General features: G+C 40.0%; 1 protein-coding gene across 3 annotated transcripts in view; it reads right to left on the reverse strand.

Annotated features, from left to right (window-relative positions):
* LOC118743374 (katanin p60 ATPase-containing subunit A1) overlaps window positions 1-19,915 on the reverse strand; it is a 39,491-nt gene that overhangs the window by 9,711 nt on the left and 9,865 nt on the right. Inside the window, exon 1 of one of the 3 annotated variants that reach the window (XM_036476007.1) lies at window positions 9,577-9,905. The exons of the other annotated variants lie outside the window; for them this stretch is intronic. Within the exon in view, the coding sequence (XP_036331900.1) occupies window positions 9,577-9,905 (329 nt within the window). Of the gene's footprint in view, window positions 1-9,576; window positions 9,906-19,915 lie in introns of those variants that run through there. 3 annotated transcript variants of the gene reach the window in all.

Here is a 19,915-nt window from a genome sequence, read left to right on the forward strand (position 1 = left end):
AAAGTTTCATTTAATTTGAAAAAAGTTTCATTTAATTTGAATAAAGTTTCATTGAATCTGAAAAAGGTCTCATTTAATTTGAGTAAAGTTTCACTGAATCTGAAAAAGGTTTCATTTAATTTGAAAAAGGTTTCACTTAACATGAAAAAGGTTTCATTTAATTTGAAAAAGGTTTCGCTAAATTTTGAAAATGGTTTCATTTAAACTGAAAATGCTATATATCTTCAATTGGAGCTAGTTAGAAAAAAACTGTTTTCCGAATCAATAAGTACAAAACGCTTTTCTTCGCACCTTTTTTAAGAACATATACATCGGCAAAGTTATTGTATTAAACTTTTTTTTATTCTAATATTTATTTAATTGCATGCATTTATATGTACATACATATGTTGCTGTGCATATGCGGCATATGTATTGGAATTCGTACCATATTTATATTTTTCTAAAACTGCATAGATACATACATAGACACATAGAAACATACGGTCATCCATTTACTCTGCGTCGAGTTCAATAAACTCTTTTCATATATTTTCATACATACATACATACATATACTATAGGTACACCTAGGTTATTGAGCTTTTCTGCTGAGGCTTTTGTTACTTTTAACTTTGTTATTGCTTTGTTGAAACTGACTTACTTATGTTGGGCAAAGGTTTGACACGAACATGTCAAGTGGCAATGGAGTGGTAGGAAAACAACAAAAAATGCAATGTAACAATAGAAAGCAATTGTTAAGGCCTCTATATTTAAAGACCACTTTCTTTTGCGTTAGTGTTACGCCCTCTCTTTAGCTCCCACTCCAACAATCAAAGCGTTCGAATTTTATTTGCAGCCGGCATTTTATTTAAGGGTATTTTTCCAAGCAGTAAACCGCGTAAAGATGCACCTAATTTGATAAGACTTTATTAGTGCTGTACTAAAATATTAATTTCCTAGCGACTTCAATAGTGTAATACAAATAAGATCATATATATTTATACATATGCACATATGGAAACCTATCCTTTGCGTTTCACTCCAGTCTTGTTAGCTGTATACTTTGAACTTAGTTGCATGAGCATGGAAATACGAGGACGAGTATGTTTGTTAATAATGCCGAATACACATGTGGCAATTGTTGAAGCGACCGTGTCGTACTGTTCCGACGATTGCTGATCATTCAAGTTAGTGTCGGACTGGTACTGAGATTATCTCATTTTAATGGATAAGCAAAGTCAGAAAGCTGGGCCCAATTGCACCAATGACTTATCATTTATCACTTTACAACTTTTAGATAAGCCTTTTTATTGAAAAGTAAAGTTGATAAGTGTTGCACTTTTTACTTATCATAAAAAACTTATCAATTTAAAAAAAAATTAATAACTGGCATGTTTTTTGGATAAGTCGATTTGATAACCATTGCACAGCCAATTTCTTTTGCTTTTCAAATAGAGAACTTTTCCAATAATGTGCTTAGCTAAAATGATTACCGTTTCTCAATGGAAAACGAAAGCTTAGCAAACTCATGTGCGATTTGATAAACATTTTCAATTTATCTTTTTTTTCTTACTATGTCGCGCGCACAAAGCACAGCCAATATATTAGCTGTCTTAAAAATTATTAAGGAAAAAAGCAAGTCCGTATTGACTATGTATGTTTACATAAATAATTAAATTTTTTCTAAATTAAGGATTATTTATTTGGATCTTTCCAAAATAACTCAGTAACAAAAACACAAAAACCACATTGCATTAATTAAATGATTTCCGTACCGGTTAACAAATCATAGTTCCATCAATGCTCCCTGCGTCTTAAGGAAATTCATCAATGTTGAAAAATTTTGTGGCAATATTTTTCGTAAATTCCCGCCAACAAATAGTTTCATCCATCAATTTGTTTATCAGGGCATTTGCCACTCGATGGATTATTGTACATACCGCTAATTTGTGAACCCCATGCATTTGACCAATTCCATGATGTTGGCTACCATTACCTAATTAGTGCAGAGTCAATAATAATTGCTGTAGCGGACTTAAGCCATTATTACACCCACTGTTATATTGTAGGTCCGCTCCAATTTTTAATAAAATTTCTTCAATTTGGCTACGAGATAGCTGAAATTTTTCTACTACATCAAAATCTATACTGTAGCTGATTTTTTCTTTTATGACACGCCTTTTATTATTTGCAGATTTTCCTCCTCTAATAAATTTAATAGTTCGAATCGAAGCATTTTTTGTGTCAATATTTTATCGAATCAGGTGTTAGAGCTTAAGTTTTAGATTGTTAAGGTATAGTTGTATTATCCTTTTACAATAAATAAATAAATAAATTCATTCAGACTGAATAAATGTAACTTATCACTTGTATGATAGGTAAAATTACTTTTAGCAAAATAATGCTAAAGTTAGCAAAATGAAAGATGATAAGTGATATATACAAATTTTTGGTGCAACGAAATGCTAATAAATTTTGATAATTTGCATAACTTATCACTTATCCGCTAAAGCCTTTTCGCCAAGCATTTCAAATTTTGGTGCAACGCTTATCTATGATTTTGAGTGATATTTTACTTATCAACACTCATTTGAGTGACTTTTCCTTATCATGTTGGTAAAACACAAAACTTTGCGTAAGTTCGATAATCTGCTAAAATGCTAATGATAATTCGTTGGTGCAATAGGGCCCTGGTCATATAGTACTGTCACAGGTGTTTATACCGAAGTCTAAGCAGCTGAGAATATACCCAAAAGAAATGAGAGCTGCGCATTTGTGAGCCTACGGAAATACCTAAAACGCCACCGATCCACCCTCGGTCAGAACTACAAAGAAATAAACCTTCTAACCACTGCCCCCGTTCATTAACCTCTAAAGGGGATGTGAGTTCAACAGCCGATAAAGCGAACTCTCCTAAGTTTTACGAGAAAGACGTTTGGCAAAGGTAAGGCCTTATCATTTTAGAGTTGTAGAAAGAAGCTTTAAGGACCTGGAGGCCGCTGTGTTGTAGTGGTTAGCAGTGCACGCTACCATTCCGCAGAGCCATTGTTCAAGCCCAGTATGTTTTTCCAATACGGGTCGCCCCTCCGCAGGCAATGGCAAACCTCCGAGTCTATTTCTGCCATGAAAAATAGCTTCTCATAAAAATACAATCGCCGTTCGGAGTCGGCGTAAAACTGTAGGTCCTTCGCCTTTGTGTGACAACATCAACGCGTACGCCAAAAATTCGGAGGTGAAGCTCGGTCAAATACTAACTTATCGCATGTTTAATAATATACCGAATTATTTAAAAATTTAAATTTTGTGGGAAAACGCAATCAAAGTTTGATTAGTTCATACACTTGGTGTACCAAAGGAAAGAACAAGCATTTTTCAAGCCGAAGTTTATGCCATTAGTCCCTGCACTGAGATTAATCTACGTAGGAATTATCGGAGCGAAAGGGTCCTTATTTTAAGTGATAGTGAGAAGCTTAATTCACTGACCGAGAATAATACTATCCAACCGATATGGATACCAGAGCAGAAGGGAGTCGAAGAAAATTAGGAAGCCGATCAGTGAGCCAGAATGGATGTAGCCTCGCAATCGATAGAACCTCCTTGCGATAGGTCGTAACACGATATAGGAAGTGCGCAGAAAGCAAAATGCCAAACTGAGGGAACTTAATTGGCGAAACACCATAGGTCTTCGCCAAGCGAGAAGCTTACAGAGGGAGTACAATCTATAGAGACATAGGCTACTCATAAACCTCTTCAAGGAGAGCCAAAGAATTGTTACAGGCATTTTAATGGGTCATTGTAGGCTAAGAGGCCACGCGGTCTACGTAACTTTTTTTACTCTGCCAAAAAGACATCATTGCACCTCCTGCTGGAGTGTGAGGCTCTTTCACGGAGAAGGGAGAGGTACACAGGAAATCTCCAGCCAATTTTAAGATGTATAGAGTATTTAAGTCAAGATAAAGTGTTGTGAAGAGCTGGGGGGCACAATAGACCTACTGTTCGCAGTGCTTACTCTGCCCATCTATCTAAGTTGAGAAAAAGCTAATTGATATCAGCCTAATGACGCAGTTATCCTTGTTATCAGAAAAGAAGTCGCAGCCTACAACTCAAGAGCCCCACGGGTATCTTACACCTCCTAGCGAACAGGACGAGTTCCGTCATACTAGGATTTACAAGGGGATTTACAGAAAATCCGCTGGACGCAGACCATTTAACCACCAAGTGCAGGTATCCCTACACTAAAAACTACACTCTGACCACAAACATTTTCATGCGAAGTGTAGACATCCAATCCAAGTCGAGAGTCGTAACTTTTGCCCTATTATGTACCTACCTCCACGCATTTCCCTCATATCCGCTAATAAAATTGATTTATGTACTTGTTTTACCGGCAGCTGCAGTGACAACTCATTTGAGGTATTCCGAAGCCCGGAGCTGACACATGCGAAAGAATTTTGAATTATTTAGTTGTATATTTTTGTTTAAGTTAATGCTGCTTGGTCTGCTATGTCCTACCATATGGTCGCCAGGTGAGTAAACGCTCTAAATATATATGTAATGGCTTAGTCGTATTGCTGCTTTTTTGGTATGTATGTATGTATTTCCGTTTTGGGCAATTTCCATTGCTTCTTATTTGCTTTTGCTTATGAAATTGGGTTAATGACTTTTTCTCAAACCACTGAAATCTTAACTTTTAGCTGTAGCTAGCTACTATTTCATAAAACAAGTTCGATGGGCACGTTATGGTACCTAGCATTTATTCTGTGCTTATTGTTCCGCACGTCTTTAGTTGGTGGTTTGGTAGTACGAGTATAATATGCTGCTATTTATTTGCTGCTTATCACGTAACGTAACGTAAGTAGCACAACTGCAAACGCTGACACATACTTTTAATGCAACTAACGATTAGAATGGAACTATTCACAAATACAAATGCTATTTGTTTCTATTTTGTACTTATTCACATACATACACAGATTTTTTAATCCTCAACTTTGTCTCGTTTGCTTTTGTCTGCTCGTATATTTGTTGTTGAAGGACGCATATTCCACTTATGACATGATAGATGCTGCATTTGAGTACCTTACATGGAGTTGACAAGGTTAAAAGTAGAGTCCGACCGAACGTTCGGATTCCGCTTCGGTTTGCCGTTTAAACGCCAATATTTTCATATTAGGCAAGGCCGAATAGTTTTGCTATCTAGATTTTTTTTGAACATGCATTATAATATTATATATAGCGGTCGCCCGCCGAAAGGCAATTGCAAACCTTCGACTGTATTTCTGCTATGAAGAAACTTCTCATAAAATCCAGTTGTCGTTCGGCAGTGGCGGATCCAGCGGGATCCAAGCTGAGATTAACGGGTGTAGGGAAGACAGCTAGCCTTCTACTAAATAGCAAGGTAGCCAAACGGCTTTGTGGATAATCTGATCCATAGTGGCGAAATCGGGCAATGTGCGGAAATGTCGTACGTTATCCTTTGATGGGTTCTTGCACATAGCAATAGATTTATCAGAAAAGGAGACAACTATAGTCGTTACCAGTGACTTGTGGGCCAAACTATGTAGATGACTGGAGGTCTTAAGGTCATTATGGCCGCAGTTAAAAAGGTAAAAGGCGGTAACAGTTCTTATTGGTGTCATCACAAAAACTGTGATATTGCACCGATGCTTCAGAAGTGGTGAATAGCAACGAGTTCTCTCTGAAAAAGCTGCCGCGGTGAGAATAAGGAGGAGTCGATCAATCAATTTCTGTTGATGACTAAGGTATTCTGTAAATGTGAGCAATTGTAGTAAACACTGAGTACAATACTCATAGCCAAAAACTCACCGAATAAATACTGTCATCATTTAGTCTTCATCATTAGTTGGCAGAGATATGGAAGACGGAAATTGTCGACCTTCTCTCATTCACGTATGGTACTTGCAATGGACAACTGTATAAATATGTGTCCGTGTGGAAGTATCCAACCTCCAATACACACCATTCTAATCTAACCTTCTCGATAATTAACAGGTTTAGTGTAGGCAGTGTAGGTCTGATAAAGCGGGATTTCTTCTTAAATTAAATGTGAATAGTAGTGCGCAGCTCTAAATACTCAACAACAGTGGCCGCGATAAAAGTAAATATTCGGTTGTATTGTTGCAGGGCCTGTTTGTTTGGCTCGAAATATGACAATTGTGTAACACATTAGTAAGCCTCTCATATAAACATACGCACATATACTATACAACCTTAATGCTAAGCAGCAGCTTACAGCGGCTTAGCGAGAAGAAAAATGCTTACTACAATTCGTTCAAACTTTATAAAAGCAGTGTATGTATATTCATATGCCAACTGTTTTCGCAGCATAACTATACACACGCAAAAGGTAATAGAAGATATGGAAATTCAATCTAACTGTTGTCTCAAGTGAGGTGCCTGCACTCGTTGTTACAGCTATAATTTAGGTAAATTTTTACCTTCAAATAAATCAGTAACCTCCCTCCAAAGTATACATAGTTACTGATAAGCCTGGTATATAACGGGGCCACCAGGGCGTGTACGCAATGTTGTTACATTAAGGTACATATGAGCAAATCACACGCGTTGTTTTTTAGTGTCACTCCCTTCCCTCGGCAAAAAAAAGCTAAAGCATTCTTCTTGCATTTATTTCAATCAATGGAGTTCTAGAAACAAGTTCAATAAAAGGCATATCAACTATTTGAACAATTTTACCCTTAAAATGTTTATTTAGGCGAAAAATTACCGAAATTAAAAATTTTTTCATTGTCACTGGAAAAATTAAATTTTTTTTTAATAACTTTGGTAAGTTTTCAAATAGAATTTTCATGTTTGAGACAATGGACGTTGGTATCAAATACAACATATCTGTGAAGTTTCAAGAGTGCACCATTAAATTCAAAAAAAAAATGGCAGCATGCAGAATGTCTGTCGCAGTTATTTAGAAATTTTTGAAATTTTAAAATTTTTTTAATTTTAATTATTTAAGTTACTTCAAAATGTTATTGAAAAGCTAGTCGAAAAGTAGCTTGTTTTGCACTCTTCAGCGCGCCGGGGATATTTGACGTGATTCGCCCCTATATGCGGACCTAAGAAGAGATAAATTTAAGATAATTTTTTTACCTACATATATATATAGATTTTGGCCATCACTAATGCAAGCACCCAGTAATATTTGTTCCAGCTTTTTGAAATAATTTTTTATGGAATATCTGTAACAAAATTTAATTTCAGGATCGACTTTATATCGACTAAATATTAATATGGCCCATTCCTCTTTATAGAAAGTTTTCTACGTGTAAATAGGTAGGCTTTGCGTCCTTAGCTGCTATTTAATCGACATTTAAAATCTTTATCAAGTATTTCCGGCAGCCGGAGATGGGGATTTATGTTTCTATGTAGCTTTTAATATGCATATGTAGATGCACGTATGTAGGTATGTACATATGTATGCTGTACTAGCGCTGGTTAAAAATAAAATCAATGACTATGTCTTTGATATGAATTTGCTATGCGATTTAAAAAAATGCCTGCAAGTTATCGGATGGTGGAACGAGTGTTGAAATCGTAAATTGATTTGAGTGACAAGGTTGTTAATTCTTACCATCTCCTTGAGCTGTATAACTGGACATCGTAATAATTGTAAAATCGTAATCAGCAAGCTTTTTATACATCTGACCGTGTCAATCAACATGTTAAGCAAACTGAATAAATGTCAAATAGAATTTATATTCATATAAACAAAGGAATAAGCACATAAGTGTATATACATATGTACGTGCGCGTTGTAGAGGAGTCGAATGAGTTATGAACTTGACTGGGGAAAAATGGTTTAACTTTACTCATTTTCACATTGTATGTAGCTGGGGTGCTACAAATGGCAAACATGCTTGGAATTTCTCACGAACGCGACGAAGAAGGAACACTTGAACAGCTACAGTAAATAGTCAAAGTTTTTCGTAATAGGAATGTAAGAATATTTGTGTAAGGTGCCACCAGTGAAAAAATAAAATAAAATACAAAATGTGTATGTATGTATATATGTAAGTTCCGACATGCTCTAAGTTCTGGGATATTTATTTAATGTAACTTTTTAACACTTTTTAATGCATTTTTCTTGAAAAAAAAAGTATTTTCTGCATCCAAAGGAACTTCAATTACAGGGCAATTCTGGCAGCTGTCTTTCACCTCACCACAGTTTTTCGAAAGACAAAAGTGTTTCGTAAGACAGTTGTCTGTTCTGGCAACTATCGTGAAAGCTCTTTACTGTCTTTCGAAAGACGAATTGAAAGATCTGCTAACGAGGAGGTCTTAGCGTTAAGCTGTTCGCCTTTTAGCAATAAGTTTTTAACCGACTTCACAAAAAGGAGAAGGTTGTCAATTCGTCGGAATATATATATTTTTTATGTCTGTTACCGCCCAACTTGGGACCACGTTAACCGATTTCAATAATTTTTTTGTTTTTATTACAAAAAATATATGTATATTTTTCTTTTTAAAACAATCAGAAGTGATAAATAAAAGAAATTAAATAAAAAAAAATAAATAAATTATAGTAAATACCTTAATATAAAAATAAAATACCGCTGCTCCAGGACTCGAACTCGGATCTCTCGACTGACCCACCTGTGCTCTTCTCACTCGGTCGTTGCGACTGTTGGAGCGGGGCGAGCTTAATGATATACAAGTGCTTTTTCTCAAAATACCTTTTCACCACGACTGGCGAATGAGAGAGCTTTCCTGCTAAGACTTTTGTGCTAGAATAACAAAAGTCTTGCGAACTTTCTTTCATTTGTCTTACGAAAGACTTTTTACTATCTTAACCAGAATTGCCCTGCTACTCTCAATGCGCCCTTTTTCATGTGATACCTTTAAATAATTTTTTGGTTCATTTGTTATTCATTTGAAGATTTTAGGGGACAAAATTTTGCGTAGCAACTTTGGACACTCCTATAAACCCGTTTTTCATGAAAAAGGATTTTTTCAGTAAATAACTTTAGGTGGTAGGAAAATGTAAGCTTCAAATATTTACACCAAAGATTTATCCAGAATAACTGGACGATTTCAAAACAATACGATTGCAGTAGAATTTCCATAAATACTTGAAAATATCGCAATTTGTTCACCGTTTTCATGAACGACCCTGAATTAGACCCAGTTATCTTGGTGGGAGTGATAAAAGACCTAAAATCATCTCTTTATACAGTTAGTCGGGAGATAAGAAAATCACTTATGTTATTAAAAATTCACTTATTGGTACTAACTTGCTTATAAAAGTGGTTAAAAAAACTAAAAAGAACCTATTTTGCATGAAATGAAACTTACTGGATAAATAATTTTCGCACGATATAGGATTGATCCTATCTCAACGCATATGGAATTTAATTTTCTGATAACTTTTCTTATTTTCTTATTAATTTGAGCAAGAGGGTATGCGATTTCTTACTTTTCCGGCAATTTTTAGCGGACGGAACTTTTTTTTGCGACTTTTCTCGAATATTTTCCGGACTGACATCGAGGCGGACGCCACAAATCGGATATGCTTTATATATTTCTTAAGAGTAAAACCACAAACGAGCAATCACAAAAATTTACCAGTCATGTAGATCCCAAAGTGAATGATAGGGCGTGTGACGAAAGGTGGACACGAGCGGCACGGCAACTTCATACTCCACGTGAATGTCGTTAGAGGGCGGTAGACGTTCCAAAGCTGGATTTGAATTGCCTACAGAACGTTTACGTAAAAAAGCATGCTGGGCGGGAGCTGTTGGCGGGTGTGGTGGTGGTGTGGATATGTCACTAATGCCAATATTGCCATTGAACAGCTGAGCATTGGCATTGCTTAGGCCGGAAGCAGTTGAGTGTTCGCCGAGCGGTTGCTCCAGAGCCATGCTAAGCCAATTTTGAGCGTTTGCGTTGAACATTTTATTTTTTGGTAAAATTTATTATTTGTGTGTTTAAATGAAATTAAAAATAATAAAATTGGTTGATTCTTTAGAACGAATATTTTATTAATTTTTATTTTTTCACTATGCACTTTCAAGCAGCAACATTGCGTAGTAAGTACAACACAATTCCAATGCGCGCGTTATACAAAAAAACTATTGACCATTTGCCGCGGACGCCGAGCACTAACTGGCCAACTATGTGCGCGAAGTAGCGGTCATTGGCGGCCAACAAACAATGGTCATTTGTATGTAAATGTTGGGAGCGCAGTAGGGTTGGGGGTGGACAGGTTGAGTTGCGTCGCGTCGCGGTGTGCCACAACAAAAAATCGGTTTCTATTAAGTGTATCTACAAAACCATTTGTGTATCGTACATATGTATGTTTGTTTGTATGTTGGGTACATAAATAGCGAATCACATATTCCCATACAAGCACAAGTACACCTCGAAAAAGACACCCTTTAAATATTTATGCTTTGCAGGCAGAGTGGCAGCACTGGCACGAGTACTGCGGTACAGGGCAGTGGAAGCAAATGTACCTACTTAGAAGGTGCTGACCACTTGTTTGTTGTATTTTACTGCACTTACTTGTCTGCCTGAGACGTTCGTACAGCAGCTAGCGTGTGCGAACCCGAACTCACATCAAGAACCCAACGATGCATTTGGAGGCACAATTACGCTCAATAAGTGGCGTTTCGAATTTGTATTGAGGTTAAAGGAAGTGGCATTTGTGCTGCTTTTGATTTGCTTTTTTGTTGTTGTTTCTTTTTGCTTTCTTTGACGTCTTTACCCTTTTCTATGCTGATACTTTTTCAAAATTCATTTTTTTGTTCCTTTCGGTTTTCTACGAAATCGGAAGCACTAATGCTGCTCGAGCTATTACCACTCGTATGTGTTCGTTATGGCTGGCCGTAAGTTTGGCTTTTGTTGTTGCTAATGACCGTTATTGTTTGTATATTGAGTGTTGTCGTGCATGTTTTGTTATTGCATGTTGTTATTTGGTTATTGTTGTCGGCATTTCTTTTTTGCAATGTCATATTAGTGTATGTTAGGAATATATACATACATACAAGTACAGTTCGCATTCGATAAGTCACACTAAAAGCTAAAGCTTTTTCATAACTGAACTTGATTTGCAAAAGGGTTCTATAACTTTTCTCATAAATCGGTTGGTTGATGGTTCTGTCGGCAGGACTCTAAGCAAGTCTCACTGTCAAGAAAGGATTCTGTTTGGTCACAGCTCCTAAGTTTTGCCAAACACCTGTTTACATTGCCATAATGCTGCCAATGTTTTGGAGGCCTTGTGCTCCACGTGAGATTTTTACGATAGTTTTCGGGAGAAATCTGAATTGTGACTCCTTTAAGTCGAAACTATTTTGTTTTTGATTAGCAAATACCCGGCGTGCTTTACTGCACCTTAGACGTATTGTAATGTTTCATTTATTAACCGACTTCAAAAAAGTAGGAGGTTATCAATTCGTCACAATATATATTTTTTATGTATGTTACCGCATAATTTTGGACCACATTTGCCGATTGTTATAATTCGGAGGTGGTCTCGTACTAATTTGCTTTAGATTCGATCATTCGATCAAAAGGGAATTAACGGTAGTCTTTAATTTTTATATGAGTATTGAAGTCGGTTTTGTTTTTTGCTTGAAAATTACTTGTTTGATCAATTTAACTGTATACAATTTTTCAAACACTCCTCAAAAATATTTTCGGTAGTAAGCTTTCCTAAACCTCTTCAGTTTAATACCCATATTGCAATATTAAATTTATCTTACCAATAAAATGAAATTAAAATTTTCAAACAGGTGGCAACCTCCAACAAAACTATTTTCATTAAAATCTATAATGTATAGACATCGGCCGGTTACAATTTTATTATATGTATGTATAGATTTGATCAGTTTTTTAGTCTATGGTATTATGTACATCAAAAATTTTTCAGAAAATTTTCACAAATGCTTAGATAAATTTAACATCCATCTGATTTATTCAAAACTTGCAATTTGGATGATCTATATTAAAAAAACCTTATGTTTTGTTTTTGTTTTATGCTCTATAAAATATTTACTTAGAATTGATGCCAATGCTTAAACAACACACATACACATTCACATTAATACATTTTTTTATATAACATTTTATCGCTCGTTTGCTGTAAAAACGGCGTAATTAGAAAATCATTTTTTTTTTCGTACATTTATTTTTATGTTGTAAAAAAATTCTTAACAATGTCTGCCACTTGTGTCTAGCAATTTTACTTATTTACACTTTGCTTAGCTATGAGCTACAAATAACTAGAAAATAGGCAGTCGCTAGTTTTACGATTATAAAAGCTTTTACTTTCAGGTAATATTATATTTATTTTTGTTCAAGGAGAAAAAAGAGACCGTAATAGCCATGTTTCCTGCATTTTTGAATTTTTTAGTTATGACGTTCTTCCTGCAACCGAACGACATTTGGTTATGTGTATACAGGCAATTACATTTTAGCAAGTAACAGTTTAGTAGGAGTAAAACTGGTAGGAATAACATAAAAATGAACGACTGGCCGGCTAGCCAATGTGACGTCTTTGGTAAAGTTAATTTTGTCACAAATACGCCTTGGCGACCCCGCACAGCCTTTTTGACCTTACTCGGATTGGAGAATATTTGCCCCAAGCCATGTAGATACGCAAATATGAAAACTTCGTGCGAATTCTATGATAATAGCTCGTTTGAAAGGTACACCATAGTTTTACAAAAACAACAAAAAAATAACAACTATGTAGGCCAATATTAATTGCGTATACATTAGGGTGGTCCTTAAAAAAAGTATGAAAATAATATTATTGTTGTTACTAACTTTTGAAAAAATTCTAATCTGATAAACTAGCAATATTATTGAATAGTATTCATTCATGCCTTTTACACACTGACTGCAAGTTTTAAATATTTAACACTGGTTTAAAAATAATTATCTTGAAAGAATACCATCAAACCCATGTACTTATAGAGGAGAGTTAATATGGACTTCCTGAACTCAAAATGCAGGTTTTTGTAGTGGTATGTGAGTATTTCTTGTTGGAAAGACAATTAAAATTTGCATCAAATGACATACCAATTGAATTATAGCAGCTAAATTTTTGAGGTTTAAAAAATTAATATTTTCAAGTGACCCTTAAAAGTAATTTTACAATTTGGAAATTTTCATTGGTGTCTTTATTTTGCAAGTAATGCAAAATAAAGGTGTATCTCATATAAAATTTAAGTGCTGATATTTTAGGACCACCGTAGTATACATGTTAATGTTCTTGTATTTGTTATGCAGGATTTTTGCTTTTGTTGGGAACTCCTGCCTTTGACATAATTTCAATTTCATGCATTTCAATTTCATGTACTTCATTTTTGTATTTTATTTTTAATGTATTCCATTTCGATGTTCTCATTTATTTTCAAATACCTTTCATACATACATATGTTACTCTCATTATTTAGAGATACATATGTACACATATGTGTTACTAGTGCCCTATGTATCCCATGTATTTAATTTGCCGCTAACTCTTTGCATGCACGTATGTACATATGTACATGTCCGCGGAATAGGTACGGTGTACGGTCAATGCAGTATTGCCCTTTTCGTTTTGTTTTTCTGTTCGTATGCATATGTACATGCATGTAGGCAAAGCATTGGAGTTGTTTGTCGCGGAGTTGTGCCTTGTAAATATGTATGTACAAATTAATGTTAGGTTTTTTGTGTACATACATACCGCAATGTGTCGCTCACTCGATTACCGCTGCCATAATTTGGTTGATCTGCTGGCGCAAGTCAACCTCAAAGTCAGTCGTCAACCAAAGGGATCGAGTGAAGGACACACTGCGGTAAGTAACTCCTAAAGTATTTTCAATTATATCTTTGTAACAAGTCTTTACATCGAACAGAAATAAACCAAGTTATACGTCATTGGACTATTATTGTGTATGCGCCTTTTTTGACAACGTTACTTGCGTTAAATTCGCAAGCGGGTTGACGACAATTTCTTTATTTCGCAGTGAAATACATAATTTATTTCACTGACTGATTGCCGTTTATGGAAAGTTCTCGACGTTCCTCAGTCATCGCCTATACACATACGTACATTTTTGCACTTGCCGCCGCAAACGAACAAGAACTGTAACTATTCTTATTGGAATTATTTGTATGTGGGACTGAAAAGTCGAATTTCGCATTTGCCAGCCAGGCGAATAATTTAGCCGTATTTTATACACTGAATTAAGGAGTTTATTTGCAACTCGCATACATTTCATATTTTTATTTGCCGTTCATAAAGAACCTGCCGCTTTGTTTAATCTTGCAATTAGCCGCATTGCATGCGTAAGTCTTCGTGCCGACGTCCATGATATGACTATGCGTTCACCAGTTTCTAAAGCCACTACATCTGCCTCAGTGGCCGACCCGCCGAAGTTAGTATCGGATTCCGGCACTGCTGCCGACATCATTGATTTGCCAAACACTCCCGAAGCCGAGGGAGTTAGTACTCGTGCCTCATCTGCCGCCCGCCAGGAAGCGATGTTTCAGGCTATGCAGAAACGCATCGCCACGCTTGAACGCAGTCTGAAGGTTGCCCAACAGAAAATAAGAGAACACGAGTTAGCAAACGAAGCCCAACGCGCAGATGCGCAAAGCATATCCAGTGCACCCAGCGACAGTTCCGCCAACGAATCTGCCTTGCCGTCATCGAGCCTGCCAATGACACAGTTCCAGCTTCTTCACCCGCAATCGCCGATCGTAACGAGTGCTGCTACCAATGTAGATGCTGTGCAGCCGCTGTTGCCACCTCATAACGCTACACGTTACCCGATGTATACCGCCACTCGTGTCTCGCCGCCCATTTACACATCTTCAACAAATGGTTCAGCTGTAACAACAGCAAATGGTATGTACCCCAGCTCGACTTTACCTCCGCACGACGCGTTTCTTAACAGTCTTTCGTCAACGGTGCCAATTCCTGCTAACGTAGGCTCCGTACCTGCGCAGTTTTCAACTCAGCCAAGAAAATTGCAAGATTTGCCGGAGTTTAGTGGGAAGCCGGAGGACTGGCCGATATTTTTTACTGCTTACACCGAGTCAACCGCTGTCTATGGGTACAGCTGTTTTGAAAACAACTTACGCCTGCAGAAGAGCTTAAGGGGTGAGGCCCGAGAGGCTATTAAATCGCTGCTTATCCACCCGAACAATGTGGGCAATATCATCGAGCAACTTAGGTTCCGATACGGTCGCCCGGAACAATTAATTCGAAGCCAGCTAGCCCATGTTCGAGAAATTGCTCCGATATCGGAAAGCTCAGTGGTAAAGTTGATACCATTTGCGACGAAGATTGCCAACATTTGTGCATTTTTACGTTCTGCGTGTGGCGGAGAGCAGCATTTAGCGAATCCAACGCTTCTTGATGAGCTCGTTGGAAAGTTACCCATGAGCAAGCGTATCGAATGGGCAGTTTTTGCATCGTCTTTGCAGCCTTATGCAACGGTTCAGCATTTCAGCGATTGGCTTACTAAACTTGCCAATGTCATCTGCACGGTTTACGACGGGGAAACAGCGAGAGACTCGAAGCGCCGGGTTGTGCTGCACGCTGCCGAATCACAACGCCATCCAACTTGCCCTATTTGTCAGGGCCAACATAAGCCAGCCGACTGTAGCCAGTTCAGCCAACTTACAGTGCCGAAGAGGTGGGAAGAAGTGAAGCAACGCCATCTCTGTTTCTCATGTCTCAACGCTGGACATGGGTCGCGCAATTGCCAAAGGCGCAAACCATGTGCCACCGACGGGTGCAAACGGTTTCATCATAAATTGTTGCACGAAATTGAAAAAACTATCGACGGGTCATCAAACCAGTCATTGCCGCCTCGAGATCGCAACAGACGTGTTTCCATTGCCGATCCACGTAAAACGATTAGCACGCAGACGCAGCCAGCGTCGCGTATTCAGTCGCAAGGCGATACGGGTGTAGCAGTCCTTAGTTGCAGTGCAAACGTTGCCGATAGCAAGTTGTTATTTCGGATTCTGCCGGTCGTGCTGTATGGGAACCAGAAGCGCGTTGAGACGTACGCCCTTTTTGATGAAGGTTCGTCAATAACAATGCTTGACAACGCACTAATTGAAGAGCTCGGGTTACGTGGCCGGACTGAACGCTTGAACCTACAGTGGTTCGGAGGACGTGCCACCCAAGAGCCAGCCGTGGTGGTAGACTTACTCGTGAGTGGTGCCAATATGCAAAAGAGACATAAACTACGAAGGGTTTATGGTGTTTCAAACCTGCAGCTACCTTCTCAGAGCCTGAGCAAAGCCGATTTGCGTTGCCATGAAAAACATTTAAATAAGCTGGCAGTTCAGCCATACGCGCAAGTCAAGCCAAAGCTGTTAATCGGACTCGACCACTGCCACCTTGGTTTGCCGTCAACCACAATGCAGCTAAACAAGTGTGGGCCGTTTGCCGCGAATACTGAGTTGGGATGGGTTGTGTTTGGACCAACAACCAACTCTTATCCGACATTGCCATCATGTTTATTCGTTAACTGCCACACTGAGCAGTCGCTACACAATGCGGTTGCCGAATATTTCGAGACGGAAAGCTTTGGGGTTCGAGCTGCGCCTGCCATCGAGAGTGAAGCTGATATCCGTGCTCGCGAAATCTTGAGGTCCACTACGTGCCGTGTTGAAGGAAGATATCAGACTGGTCTGCTCTGGAAGCGTCCCGACATACAGCTACCTGCGAGCTATGCTATGGCCTTGAGGAGATTAGCGGGTATTGAAGCAAAAATGAGGCGCGATACAAACTTTGCCGCTGAATATAAGCGCATCATGAATTCCTACGTCGCGAAGAACTACGCAAGAAAGCTGTCGCCAGAAGAAGCCGCTTTAACCAACGATAGGACATGGTACTTGCCTCACTTCGCCGTCAGCAATCCCAACAAGCCAGGCAAGTTACGTATGGTGTTCGACGCGGCTGCTGAGGTGGACGGTGTGTCCCTCAATTCACAGCTCATGAAGGGTCCACAGGAATATCGGCCTTTGCCTGCTATACTATTTCACTTTCGTGAAGGAGCAATAGGCGTGTGTGGTGACATCAAAGAGATGTTCCACCAGGTGCTGGTTCAACGTGACGATAGACGTGCGCAACGATTTCTTTGGCGCAATGGTGATACCACCAGACAGCCCGAAGTGTATGAGATGCGCGTAATGACCTTTGGAGCAGCATGTTCGCCTTGCGCCGCCAACTATGTGAAGAAGATCAACGCGTTAGAGTATCGCAAAAAAGTCAGTGGTGCTGTCCGAGCCGTGAAATCGATACTGGACTACCATTATGTCGATGACTATGTCGATAGCTTCGACACAGAAGAAGAAGCAGCTGACATCACGAAACAAGTTCGAGCAATACACAAGATGGCCGGTTTCGATCTTTGCAATTTCGCGTCGAACTCGTCAAGAGTGACAGAAGCCCTTGGTGGCGACGGAGCTACACGTCAAATAGCCAAGAAGGAAGGAGTACTGGTGGACAGAGTTCTCGGTTTGTTTTGGCAGGCATCGACCGACACCTTTGGATTTAAACTGAAGTTCAACAACGTAGAATCCAGCGTATTGAACGGAATGCGCCGTCCGACAAAGCGAGAACTCCTCAGCGTGGTCATGTCCATCTTCGACCCGCTGGGATTTCTGAGCAATTTTGTAGTGAGTGCTAAGATACTCATGCGGGAGGTGTGGAAGCATGACATCCGGTGGGACGAACCATTGCCAAACAACGTAAACGCCGCATGGGAATGCTGGCGTAAGCAACTTTCAACGGTCGCCGAATATGTCGTTCCTCGGTACTATTTTCTAAACGGCAAACCTAAAGCTCTGCAGCTCCATGTCTTCGTCGACGCTAGCGAGGATGCCTTTGCTGCGGTGGCCTACTGGAGGTCAACCAATGCCGTCGGTGAGGTGGAAGTCGCATTTATCTCCGCAAAAACCAAATGCGCGCCGATGAAGTCTTTGACGGTGCCTCGATTGGAGCTTCAGGCAGCCGTGCTGGGTACGCGTTTAATGAGCTGCGTCCGGGAGGAACACTCCTTGGACATTGATGACTGCATCATTTGGAGTGACTCCAAAACGGTAATCCAGTGGCTTCGCAGCGAACATCGGCGTTATAAGCCATTTGTGCAGCATCGGATCGCCGAGATATTAGCCGCAACTACTACCGCAAATTGGAGATGGCTACCTACCGAGGACAATGTCGCCGATGAGGCCACTCGAGCTAATAACTTTATCGACTTCAGCTCATCTGCACGTTGGACCTGCGGCCCACCATTTTTGTTACGAGAAGAGCAGGCTTGGCCGTCAGAGGGCTTCACATGCAATCATCATGAGGAAGCGGACAAGGAACTTCGCCCTAAATTCGCCCTTGCGATCGTAAGTTGTACATTTTTAGATTATAACCGATTCTCTTCATTCAGCAAACTGGTGAGGACGACAGCATGGGTCCTGAGATTCATTTACATTTGCCGCCGCCGTAATCCACCAGAACGATGCTATGGGCTGACAGCCAAAGAAGTCGAGACTGCTAAGCTTTGTTTGTGCCGTCTTGTTCAGCGTGGTGAATACGCCGAGGAATTTCAGCAGATCGAAAGCGGCCAGGACCTACCACGCACCAGTTCGCTTATTCAACTTTCGCCTTATATTGATGAAGACGGTGTTCTTCGTGTACGAGGACGCATAGATGCTGCCAGCTGGCTCCCAATATGCTCAAGGCGCCCAATCATACTGCCGCCAAAGCATGATTTTACAACTCTGGTCACCATGCACTACCACATCAAAATGCATCATCAAAATCTAGAAGCCACTATTTGCGAGATACGTCGCTGTTACTGGGTACCACGCCTCAGAAGTTTGCTGCGCAGTGTAGTCGCCAAATGCGCCGTATGCCGCCTAAAGAAAATCCACGCCGTGCCACCATTGATGGGTCCGCTTCCGATTGATAGGCTAACTCCCCATATCAGGCCGTTCAGCTATACGGGCCTTGATTACTTTGGACCGATAACAGTAACTGTTCGTCGCGCCAACGAAAAAAGATGGGTGGCGTTATTCACGTGCCTGACCGTCAGGGCTGTGCATTTGGAGTTGGCCCGTGACCTCAGCACTGACTCATGTATAGTCGCAATGCGGAACTTTATAAATCGTCGCGGCGTTCCCGTACGCATCAGGTCCGATAATGGGAAGAACTTCGTCGGTGCTGACATGGAAGCAAAGCGCTTCAGTGAAGTATTCGATTGCGATCGCCTGCAGAGTGAGCTGTCGCAAAGGGGCGTAGAGTGGATTTTTAACTCGCCTTTCAACCCGGCAGAGGGGGGCGCTTGGGAACGGTTGGTGCAGTGCGTCAAGAGGGTACTACGACACGCGTTGAAGGAAAGGTCGCCACGGGAGCACACGCTCAACTGTTTCCTCATCGAGGCGGAAAATATAGTGAATTCTCGGCCGCTGACGCACTTGCCCATCGATGCCAACCAGGAGCAGCCGCTGACTCCTAATGACTTCCTTCTGGGTGAAGCCAACACACCGCAAACTCCGATTACCAACGAAGTTCTGGAGAAGACGTGCCTTCTGCGACAACAGTGGCGTCTTGCCCGACAACTAAGGGACCATTTTTGGAAGCGATGGATAGCGGAGTACCTTCCCACATTGACACGCCGGGTTAAGTGGTGCCAGAGAACAAAACCTCTGCAGATAGATGACCTCGTCTTCATATGCGATCCCAATGTATCTCGCCGGGACTGGTGCCGAGGTAAGGTGGAACGCTTGTATACGGGAGCAGATGGTGTGGTCAGACGAGTGGACGTACGCACTTCCGGTGGATTGAAGCGACGCGCCGTCTCCAAATTGGCTGTTCTGGACGTCGAAGGTAGTGAATCGGGCTGATTCACGGGGGTGGGGATGTTGGGAACTCCTGCCTTTGACATAATTT

The sequence above is a fragment of the Rhagoletis pomonella genome, unplaced genomic scaffold (genome assembly GCF_013731165.1).
Source record: "Rhagoletis pomonella isolate Grant_MI unplaced genomic scaffold, Rhpom_1.0 Rhpom_scaffold_00001, whole genome shotgun sequence".
Classification (NCBI taxonomy): domain Eukaryota; kingdom Metazoa; phylum Arthropoda; class Insecta; order Diptera; family Tephritidae; genus Rhagoletis; species Rhagoletis pomonella.